This window comes from Microtus oregoni, unplaced genomic scaffold (assembly GCF_018167655.1).
Source record: "Microtus oregoni isolate MIOR12 unplaced genomic scaffold, Mior012 000032F_ref0000030, whole genome shotgun sequence".
NCBI lineage: Eukaryota > Metazoa > Chordata > Mammalia > Rodentia > Cricetidae > Microtus > Microtus oregoni.
In genome coordinates this window covers 14,526,198-14,538,429 of record NW_024543091.1, presented here as the reverse complement: position 1 = coordinate 14,538,429, position 12,232 = coordinate 14,526,198, and the positions used below count along the sequence as shown (strand labels likewise).

Sequence of the window (12,232 nt, the reverse complement as noted above, 5' to 3'; positions counted from 1 at the left end):
AATGCATACTTGAAATGAGCAAGAGAACAATTTGAACCAAGAACGTTAGTGTTTTCTCTTAAGAAAAGCTGAAGCTGAAAGTTGTCATTCGTGCTATCTGAAATTGTCTATTGAGGGTCTGCTGTATGCTAACTCTGCCTGTCTGAGGACTGACACACCCCCAGGATGTGTGTATGTGTAGTAGTTAGGTGTGGTGGTCATATATGCCTTTGAGCCCAGACTGATCCAGGAGAATTGTAAGTATAAAGGCAGCCTGGGCTACAGCAAGAAAGGAAGGAGGAGGATAGATAGATAGATAGATAGATAGATAGATAGAGATATATAGATATATTTATTTATGGTAAGCATAGATCCAGTGCAAATAGTAAGGTAATTAAAATAAAGAGAACATTCCGAAACTTCTATGAAATACATCTGAATTCAATAAAAGAATACTCGTATGATATGTTGAAGAAACCATGAATTGAAGGTTAAGAAAAATAGATGTTGTCAACAAATTTCTATGACCTGGGCAAGTGTTTAAGTATTCTTTTTATCGTTTAGCACATCTATAAAATGAAAAAATTTTTGAAGACACATGCAGTTTCTTTTAGCTCTAAAGTTATAAACTTGTCTGAAGTAGGAAAATTTGAGAAATAATCCAAAGATGTCTTGTTAGTTTCCTAAAAGAAAAATTGACAAATGATTTTTTTTTATTTGTTTGTTTTTACGTTTTTTTCAAGACAGTTTCTCTGTGAAACAGTCCTCATAATTCTGTAACTCACTCTTTAGACCAGGCTGGCTTCGAACTCACAGAGATCCACCTGCCTCTGTCTCCTGAGTGTGGGGATTAGAAAAACAACCTAGGGGCTGGAGAGATGGCTCAGTGGTTAAGAGCATTGCCTGTTCTTCCAAAGGTCCTGAGTTCAATTCCCAGCAACCACATTGTGGCTCACAACAATCTGTAATGAGGTCTGGTGCCCTCTTCTGGCCTGCAGGCATACATGTAGACAAAATATTGTATACATAATAAATAAATAAATATTTAAAAAAAGAACAAAAGAAAAATGACCTATTTGAAAATGGGTATTCCATAGTCATTTTCTCTCTACATTTTGACCAGTTATGATTCTCTGTTTGGGGCTGGAGAAATGGCTCAGAGGTTAAGAGCAGTAACTGCTCTTCCAGAGGTCCTGAGTTTAATTTCCAACGGTAGCTCATAACCATCTATAATGAGATCTGATGTCCTCTTCTGGTGTGTAGGCAAACATGCAGACAGACCACTGTATACATAATAAATAAATATTCATTAAAAAAACAAGCTCTGTTTGCTACAAAAGAAGCTTCCTTGTTGAGGGCTGAGAGCTGCACTACTCTATGGGTATTAAGTGTTTAGAAGGCAGTTGGATTCTATGTCAGTTTGGCAAAATGGTAGTAGTAGGTGTCTTCTAGAATCTGACCTCCAGCCACAGGTTCTTGACAAAGTTTACAGTAGCAAATATAAGTTCCTATTGAGTTGGCCATAAGTATAATCAGATAGAGTTGGTTACCTTCAAGATATTAGTGCCACTAATGCTGGGCCTGTTGTAATTATAGTTTGTAGGATTTATTATTATACAGTATTCTGCCTGTACGTATGCTTGCATGTCAGATCCCACTATAAATAGTTGTGAGCCACCATGTGGTTGCTGGGAATTGAACTCAGGACCTCTGGAAGAGCAGTCAATGATCTTAACCTCTGAGTCATCCCTGCAGCTCCTGTTCCAGCATCTTGCATAATGCCTTTCAACACCATGAGAGCTAGCCATCAGGAAGGAGGCTGCCAGGTCCATTACCAGCTTGATTTCTCCAATTCCTATAAACAAAGTGTATGATATCTCCAGCTAGAAGGTCTTACCTTCAATCAAGAGTTGTTTTAAAACTGGGCAATGGTGGCACAGGCCTTTAATTCCATACCGCCAGAGACAGATGGATCTCTGTGAATTCTAGGCCACACTGGGTTTACACTAGATTAATCCAGCCTCAAAGAGAAGCAAAGACAGGTGGTGGTGGCAGCTCATACCTTTAATCCCAGTGCTAGGGAGGTGGAGAAAAGAGTGATATGGCTGGGCTTCAAAAGGACTATAAAGCAGGAGGAGACAGGAGCTCTGATGGAGTCGAGAATTAATGCAGTCTGGGGATTCAATCTGAGAATTCATAGAATCAGGATCACCCCTTTGGTCTGAGCATTGGTAGAGAGGTAAGAACTCTGTAGTGGGGCTGACAGCTCTGATTCTTCAACTTTTACCCCCGATAGCTGACTCCAAGTTTTATTACAAGACCAGTTAGAATTTGTGCTGCATGCCTTATTATGTTTTCCTCTAGTATTGTCAGAGCTTCAGGTCTTTCATGGTGTCTTTAATTTTGAACTGAGTTTTATACTGGGTGAAAGATAAAGGTTCATTTCATTCTTCTATCTTTGGAAATCGATTTTTTTTGTCTTTTTCCTAATGTATGTTGAGTGTATCTATGTGAGTTTATTTCTGCATCCTCTGTTGTGTTGTGTTGGTCTGCGTGTCTTGTTTTTGTGCTGGTGTCGTGTTGCTGTTGTTTCTGTAGTATATTCAGCAGGGCTTTTTGTGCTAAGGATTGTGCTTAACTATTGGAAACCTTTTGTGGTTCCATATGAATTTTGTATCCCTTTTGTTTCTTGACTTAATGCTTTAGCTAAGATTTAAAGCACTATTTTTAATCAATCTGGGGGGTAAGAGACACCATTGTCTTATTCCAGATGTTAGGGGAAATGTTTAGTTTTCCTCATTTAGTATTTTTGTTCTAGGTTTGTCATAACTGCTTTTATTTTGTTGAAATATATTTCTTCTAGAACTCATTTCTTTAGATTATTTATGATGGAGAGATGTTTAGCTTTGTCAGGGGCCTGTTCTTTGGTGGAATTCTTCCATTCTTCTGCCATCAAATATGATGTTGATTATGGGTTTTCCTTGATAGAGCTTCTTTGGTTTGAAGAATTTTCATTCTTTTATTAGCTTGCTTGCAGTTTGTCAGATTTCTGTTTCTTTATTTGTTTGTTGTTTTATTGGGATCTGAGGTAAGATAACCATTTTGGATTTTCTTCTTTATGGAGTCAAACTTATATATTACTATTTTTTATTCATCTTACATTTCTGGGATTAATCACATTTGATCATTGTGGATAATTCATTATGTATATAGTTAAATTTAGGGTATTAGTATTATGCTAAAGATTTTTGCATCTTTATTCACAGGAGATACTTAATTTGCAGTTTTCTTATGGTCCTTTTGTTTGATTTTGGTATCTGGGTAATGATAGCAGTATGAGCTAAACTTGAGAATTTGTTTTATTTTTTGTTTTGTTTTTATTTTTTCTTTGAGACAGGATCTTACTATATAGTTCTGGCTGTCATGGAACTCACCATGTAGACCAGCCTGGACTCGAACTCAGAGAGCTGCCTGCCTCTGCCTCCAGAGAGCTGGGATTAAAGGTGTGCACCACTATACCCAACATTTTCTATTATTATTATTATTTATTTTATGTATATGGGTGTTTTGCCTGCATGTATTTCTGCATGTCATATGGCTGCATGGTGCCATGGAGACCAGAAGAGTATGTTGTAGCCCCTGAAACTGGAGTTACAGATGGTTGTTAGCCACCATGTGTGTGCTGAGACTCAAACCTGGGTTGTCTACAAGAACAACAAGTGCTCTTAACAGCTAAGCCATCTCTCAAGCCCCAGTGTGAGAGTTTTTGAAGTATCAGTGAAGCCACCTGAAACTGGGATTTTTTTTGTAGGTACTTTTAAATGACTAATTTAGTCTCTTATTACAGATCTGATTATCTTTCAGAGTTTATTTTGGTAGTTGTGTGTTTCTAGGATTTCGATCATTTCACATAGCTTAATTAATTGATATCAGTTTTTTCTCATAATAATTTTTATTTCAGTAAGGCCAGTAGCACTGTTCTTTCATCCCCTTTTTATATATTTGAGTGTGTTTCTTTCATCCCTTATTTTATGTAATTTGGATATACGGTTTTTTTTAGTTCTTCTTCCCCACGCCCTTGGTAAGTTTATCAACTTTGTTATCTTTTCAAAGAATCAACTTTGGTTTACTTTTTTTCCCCCCTAATATTTTTCTGTTCCATGTTTCTTTCCTTCCCACTCCAATCCTCATATTTTTTCTTCTTTTTGCTTGCTTTTAGTTCTCTCCCCACCCCACCCTTTAGCTTCTTAATGTAGAAGATTGGGTAAGTTTATGCTTTTCTAACGTGGTCATGTGTGGATACATTTTCTAAGCACTGCTTTGACTACATCACACACGTTTCAGTATGTTGTGTTTTAATTTTTATTTACCTTAAATATTTTATAATTTCTCTTGTTATTTCTTCATTAGCCCATTGATTATTTTTAAATATTCTTGGTTAATTTCCATGTATTTGTGAATTTTTGTTGTTTTAGATATTAGCATAGATGCTCCTATTTTCTTTCAGGCTCTCAACATACTGTTCTCTTTCTGGTTGTTCATTTTGTCTTATTTTTACTTTTATTATGTATACAACATTCTCCTTCCATGCATGCCCACAAGCCAGAAGAGGGCGCCACATCTCATTACAGATGGTTGTGAGCTACCATGTGGTTGCTGGGAATTGAACTCACGACCTCTGGAAGAGCAGTCAGTGCTTTATTTTTACTTTTGAACTGCTGTGTCCTTGGATCTATAGATAACCTGATTTGACCGTGTTTTATATTAAACATGTTGAACTAATACCTAACTTAATTAGAATGTTACAATCTTTTGCATTTAGTGTGATTTCTGATGAGGTAGAAATTACATTTACTGGTTTTGCTGGTCATTTTCTGTGTGCTATATAACTCATTTTGTTCCTCTTCTTCTATTGCTATTTTTCCATTAAAGGGTTATTTTACAGTAAAATGTTTTCACTTTCTACATTTTGGGGCGTTTGTTTGTTTGTTTGTTTTTAAGATTTATTTATTTATTATGTACACAGTATTCTGCCTGCATATATTCCTACACTCCAAAAGGGGGCACCAGATCTTATCATAGATGGTTGTGAGCCACCATGTGGTTGCTAGGAATTGAACTGAGGACCTCTGGAAAAGCAAGCAGTGCTCTTAACCTCTGAGCCATCTCTCCAGTCCATTTCAGGTTTTCTAATAGTTATCCCAGATAGATCAACTAGCATTTTAATTTGTTTCAGAATCTAATTTGGATTATTACTACAAAAAGTCAAAAATACAAAAAATATGTTTGGACGTGTATCTCTGTTTCCCTTACATTTTTTTTATGACGTGCCCATCAACACAGATTTATAACTGGTGTTATACGCAGTTGCCTTTCTGTTCACATAGGAGAATATCAAAAATCATGCATGGAAGATATATTTATTTGTACTTATATTTAGTTGTCTTTACTGGTATTCTTTATTTTTCATGTGAATGTTTTTCAGAGCTGCTATCTCATCCCTATTTAAGCCTGAATGACTGCCTTTAGCATTTCTTGTATGGCACACCTGCTAGTATTGAATTTGAATTTTGTACCTCTCTGGGAATGTCTTAATTTATCCTTCACTTTTAAAGGATGGTTTGTTTTGTTGCAAATAGACTTCTTAGGTGACAGTTAATTTTAGCACTGTGTATATGTCATCTCACTGCATTCTGGTCTCATGTTTTCTCATGAGAAATATCTGTATGCCATATTGAAATGATCATTCGAGCCACGTAATGAGCTACTTCTTGCTTCCTTCAAAATACTATCTTTGACTTTGGCCTTTAACTGTCCATAATACATGTTTCTCCAAGCTTTTAGTGCTTGTTTATTATACTTCTGAGATATATAAATTAATTTTTCTTTAACTTGGGTAATTTTTAGCTATTTTTGGTTATTTAAGACAGGGTTTCTCTGTGTAATAGTCTTGGCTGTCTTTGAACTCACTTTGTAAACCAGGTTGGCCTTGAACTCACAAAGATCTTTCTGCCTCTTTTGCACTACCATGCCCAGCTGTTGTTTTTATGGGTATTGGTGTTTTGCTTTGAGTATTGGATCCTCAGGAACTGGAATTGCAGACAGCCATGTGGGTGCTGGGAATTGAACCCAGGTCCTCTGGGAGAGCAGTCAGTGCTCCTCTGTTTTAGAACTCTGGTAATATCCAAATAATTCTCAAGGCTTCTGTTTCTTTGTCTTCATTCTTTCTTTTCTTTTGGTCTTCAGAGATGGTAATCTTCTCATAATGCTAATTTCTTGGACTAATCAGATCTGCTCTTGAGACTCTGTTGAGCTCCTCTCACCAGTTATTACAATCTTAAACTCTAAAGTTTTAATACTTATTTTCATCATAGCAAATTAGTGCATTTTTTCTAGAACTATAGGTTTTATTAATATGTGTACCTTCTGTCTTCCTACTGATGTTTTCTGTTTGTTGAAATTTGGTTTCCCTTAACTCCAAGTATATTTTAAGTAGCTTGTTTATACACTTTGTATACCAAGTCCATCAGCTATCTAGACTTCCTCAGGCATAGCTTCTAATGACTACATTTTTTTTAGGCAAAGTTTTCATTCTTTATATAGCTCATAATTCTTTGTTGCAAGTTAGATATATAATTCGCTACTCTGGGAATTAGATTTGGTCCCTATCTAAGTCTTATGTCTGTTGCTTCTTATAGTTGTTAGTATTTGTTGGCTGCTGGGGGAATGATGTTTTGTTTGTTTGTTTGTTTTTCCCCTCTTGGTTTTTTTAGACAGGGTTTCTCTGTGTAGTCCTGGCCACCTGGAATTTGCTCTTAAGACCATGCTGGCCTCGAACTCAGAGATCCACCTGTCTCTACCTCCTGAGTTCTGGGATTAAAGGTGTGTGCCACCACTGCCCAGCTAAGAAATGATGATTTCTTAAGTGACTGCTTTGAACTATACTGAATTATATCTGCTTCCTGAAGGCTACCTAGCTTAATAGTTAGCTAATAAGATAAAGATTTCACTAAGGACCTACAACCAATAAATCTCCCAGTCTTTATTCACTAGGGGTCTCCATGAATGTGCACTGGGGTTCAGCATCAACAGTCAGGCATGCAATTGTCCTTAGCCCTCATTTTCTGATTTAGGGAGACTTTTCTCTTTAGCCCAATATGGGAACCTCAGCTTTTTCAAGTCTCTTGAGCATGCACAGAACCCTCCAAATGCATGTGATCTTCTTGAGACGTAGGACCATTCAAATTTTTGACAGCAACACATCCATCCATCTTATTCCCCAGCTTCTCTTTACTCTTTCCAGTTAGTTTACAATTTACTGCAATTATAGTTTGCTTGCAGTCTCAGGCAACCCACAAAGCAAAATACTTGCTTATAATTATTTTTAAAAACTTCTCCGCATTCCATCTCCTCAAGGAGAAGGACTGGCTAAGCTCTAGATCAAGTTAGATATAGACAGCCTTCTAGGTGGTCACACATGGTAATTATTTATATAAACAATAATTTAACTCTGCTTTAAATTACTTTTGTTAACTTCCAACAGAGCAGTCTTCCAAGCGTACTGATCATTACATGGTTGCCTCAAATAAATCTTTTGAATTTCAAGAGTAATTGTTTGATCTTAATTTGAGCTCTGTTTAATGATACTAATAGTTCTAACCTCATCAAAGCCAAACCTAAAAGACACTATAACACAAGCCTGGGAACCAATTGATTTGGAGACAGCTGTGGTCACCTTCACTATACTATGTATTCTGGCATTCTTTGGTGTCTGTCACAAACTCCAGAACCAGTGTACATAGCCATGCCTTAACTATGTGTAATTACTGTACCCCAGAATAGGGAGCAATATGAAAAAAGCAAATTATTTATAAGTAAATATCGGACACTTTCTGAGTTTTCTCTATAGTTTTAATGTATGATTCCTTAAAAATGTTGGCATTCCAAGCCAGGCAGTGGTGGTGCATGCCTTTAATTCCAGCATTCGGGAAGCAAAGGCAGGCAGATCTCTTTGAGTTCAAGGCCAGCCTGGTCTACAAGAGCTAGTTCCAGGACAGGCTCCAAAGCTAAAGAGAAAGTCTGTCAACAAAAAAACAAACAAACAAATAAATAACATAAAAAAAACCGTTGGCATTCCAGTAATCCTTTTTCTTTTACCAAATTTATCTTCCGTGTTACCTCAGATGTATTATTTGATTGACACTGTAAAGGGACAATTATCCAAACATATCTCTTGGACTTCCCTACACTTTTTTCCCAGAAAGAGTCTAACTATGTAGCCTTGGTGACCCGGAGCTCTCTATGCTGGCTTAGAGGTCCACCTCCATCCCCTGCCTCCTAAATATTGGATTTAAAGGCATGTGCCACTATGCTGTGTAGCTTCCCTCTTTTTTAATTGGTTGTGATCTGTAACACATGAGTGGTAAGACCACTAAAATAACAGTATGGACTTGGTTAAAAAATTGTAATTCTTAGCCAGGCATTGGTGGCACACACCTATACTCCCAACACTAGGGAGGCAGAGACAGATGGATCTCTGTGAGTTCGAGGCCATCCTGGTCTACAGAGTGAGTTCCAGGACAGCCAGAGAGAGATACACAGAGAAACCCTGTCTTGAAAAAATAAAAAACAAAAAATTGTAATACTTAACTAGAAAAATAATCATCTTAATAAATTATTCTGTTAGAAAAAATTAATAAATTCTTATCTATAAATTTTCTAATAAAATCATCTACCACAAGGGTTTGAGAAAAATAAAATACTACTTTTTTAAAAAATATTTATTTATTTATTTATTCATTATATATACAATATTCTGTCTGTGTGTATGTCTACAGGCCAGAAGAGGGCACCAGACCTCATTACAGATGGTTGTGAGCCACCATGTGGTTGCTGGGAATTGAACTCAGGACCTTTGGAAGAGCAGGCAATGCTCTTAACCTCTGAGCCATCTCTCCAGCCCTAAAATACTGCTTTTGATAAAGAACTAATGGTATAAGGTCTGGTCAGTTACTCTCTAACTATTTGCACCCATCTTCTCCACTGTTCTTTAGAATATTTTATAGCATTAAACAATATTTACTTTTACATTATGTAATTAAATTGTAAATGACATGAAAAAGTACTAAACTCTGAATTTCATGTATTTTTTTAAAAGATGTATTTATTTAGTATGTGTACAGTATTCTGCCTGCATGTGTCCCTGAAGACCAGAAGAGGGCACCAGATCTCATTACAGATGGTTGTGAGTTGTGGTTGCCAGGAATTGAACTCAGGACATCTGAGTCATCTCTCCAGCCCCTCTTAATTCTATGTATTTTTAGTGACTTTTTCAGTCATATTAAAAGTTAATTGTACTTCCAATTTTTTAAAACTTTTTAATTGAATCTTTGGGGATTTTACATCATGTATCCCAATTCTACTTACCTCCCAGTCCCTCCATATCTCTCCCTATCCCTCCTGCACCCCCACCCCACAAAAGAAAATAAAGCAAGGTAAGCAAAACAAAAGCAAGACCAAAAAACAAAACAACAACAACAACAACAACAACAACAAAAAAACAACAACCCATAAGCCGAAACAGAACAAACCCATACCAGGAACAGAAAAATCTGTTTCTCCTTCTCTCCTGCCTCTCATCACTTCTGCCCTGGTTGCATTGGAGGCTTTGGTGTGTCACATAGTAAACCCTTTTGTCCCATCAGCTTGACTGGCAAGTGTTCATTGCAATGACTCACTGGTCTGGTTCAAGGCCTCTGGTTTTTGATAAACCAGCCTCACTAGGTCCTCAGCAGAGCTCCTCTGGTGTATCCTATGGCCACCGCAAGTCTTGGAGATCTTGTAGGTAACATTCCATACAACCAGTCCTTTCTTTAGCTCCAGCAGTTTCCAGATGAGGTAAATGCTTGGGTGGACCAACCAAAGGCTCAGTTGTGGACCTGTGTTAGCCAGCCAGGTCAGATCAACTCACTGGGGCTACCTACCTCAGATGCAGGGGTGGGATCAGATCCCCTACAAGAATGAAAAAAAAAAATCTCATTTTAAGAATGGTGTTGGGGCTGGAGAGATGGCTCAGAGGTTAAGAGCATTGCCTGCTCTTCCAAAGGTCCTGAGTTCAATTCCTAGCAACCACATGGTGGCTCACAACCATCTGTAATGGTGCCCTCTTCTAGCCTGCAGGCATACACACAGACAGATTATTGTATACATAATAAATAAATAAATAAATAAATAAGTAAAAAGAATGGTGTTAGTTAGGCGGTGATGGTATACTTCTTTAATCCCAGCACTTGGGAGGCAGAGGCAAACTGATCTCTTTGAGTTTGAGGCCAGCAGGTCTATAAAGCAAGTTCCAGGACAACCAGAGCTACACAGAGAAACCCTGTCTTGAAAAACAAAGACAAACAAATTAAAAAGAATGGTGTTAGAGTTTGTTATCCTATAAACAGAACATTCTTTGTTCTTTCCTTTTTTTTTTTTATTAAGTGCCTAAAAATACCTTAACTCTATGACTTAGGTGTTGACACCAAATCTTTGCTTGATGAACCCTGCAGTTTAAGCAGGAAAATGAGATGTAAAATAACCAGTGTCTTTACTTGTTCTGGCAAGACCCATAGCTTGTAGTACAGCACTTATTTCAAACTCATGACTGGGTGTACCCTATAAATGCTCCATAAACTATACTTTAAAAAGAATCATTGACTATTCAGAATTTTCCAATGGGTAATAATGAAATTCTTTTTCTTTAAAAATTAAAACCACTGCCGGGCGGTGGTGGCGCACGCCTTTAATCCCAGCACTCGGGAGGCAGAGGCAGGCGGATCTCTGTGAGTTCGAGGCCAGCCTGGTCTACAAGAGCTAGTTCCAGGACAGGAACCAAAAGCTACGGAGAAACCCTGTCTCGAAAAATCAAAAAAAAAAAAAATTAAAACCACTGAAATCTAGATAGACAGGTTACCTCACAGTATAGCTGTCCTAATGAGGGGAGAGACTCACATGAGGTAACTCACTGTTTAACAGTATGGCCATTTCTGTGTGTAACAGGAAGTTAAGCTATACAACTGAATTATTTTCTCATTCTAAGCTTTCACAAAACTAAAGGGATACAAAGGAAAGGGTGACTCTGGTCTTTCAGAACTTCTCATTGCCCTTGTTATCAGCCTTATCAGTGGAGTAAAAATATTGGTACAGATGACCTCAAATGTCTCTTTTAATTTAGTGTTTAAACCATCTCATGGCATTAAACAATTATGCCCAACATTCATGATATGAGACGAAAGTTATCTTTGTATGTAAACCTGCTATGTGTGTAGAAATTATAGCCCTGCTAGATGAACTTACATGTACTCGTTTAAAACCCTGAGTTTGACCAGAACTGGGAACTTTTTACCAATATAGTGTCTCTGTACACATTTCCCCGATAGTATTGAAAACAATGCTGTAGACCCTTAGAGTGAGTCCAGCAAATTCAAGCTGAATTAAAGTGCAACTCCCAAGAATAAGAGTTCATAAATTGTCATGAATTACTAGAAGGTCCATTGCTTCACCTTACCAAGGGTGCAATGAAGTAACACCATACTATGTGATGCTGAAATCTGTCACTTTTTATTCGGTCTGTCCTTCTTTTGCAGGAGCTATTGTGACAATCTTGGCTACCATCCATTAAGTGCTGCTGACTTCGGAAAAATCATGAAAAACGTATTTCCAAACATGAAGGCACGCCGTTTGGGCACTAGAGGCAAATCTAAATATCCTTTATCAGAATGCTATCAGTAATCTCATTTGGCTCATCTGCTGTTGTAACTCAGTTGGCAACTACATTTAGAAATACATGTCAATCAACTAATAAACAGCTCAGAAACCTTAGAAGAATAACTGCAGATGTTATTTCCCCAGCTGTTACCAAACTGCATGAGAAATAGCAAATGATGGAAACGGAGACTGTGCCAGCCCACACCTGAATAATCACACAGAAACTACATTATTTACAACACTGCTTGGCCAATGGCTTAGGATTATTTCTAGCTAGCTCTTACATCATAAATTAATTCATTTCTATTAATCTGTGTATCACCATAAGGCTATGACCGGTAAGATTCCAGTGTCCTCCTTAGGCAGCTACATGGTATCTTCTGACTCTGCCTACTATATATCTCTGTTCAGATTTCCTGCCTGGCTATATTCTGCCCTGCTGTAGGCTGAAGGAGCTTCTTTATTAACCAGTGGTAATAAAACATATTCACAGTATACAGAT

General features: G+C 37.4%; 1 protein-coding gene across 2 annotated transcripts in view; it reads left to right on the top strand.

Annotated features, from left to right (window-relative positions):
* The window catches only part of Rfx7 (regulatory factor X7), an 84,512-nt gene that overhangs the window by 57,864 nt on the left and 14,416 nt on the right, over nucleotides 1-12,232 (top strand). For both annotated transcript variants that reach the window (XM_041679436.1, XM_041679435.1), the window contains exon 6: nucleotides 11,610-11,726. In XM_041679436.1, the coding sequence (XP_041535370.1) occupies nucleotides 11,610-11,726 (117 nt within the window). The remainder of the gene's footprint in view (nucleotides 1-11,609; nucleotides 11,727-12,232) is intronic.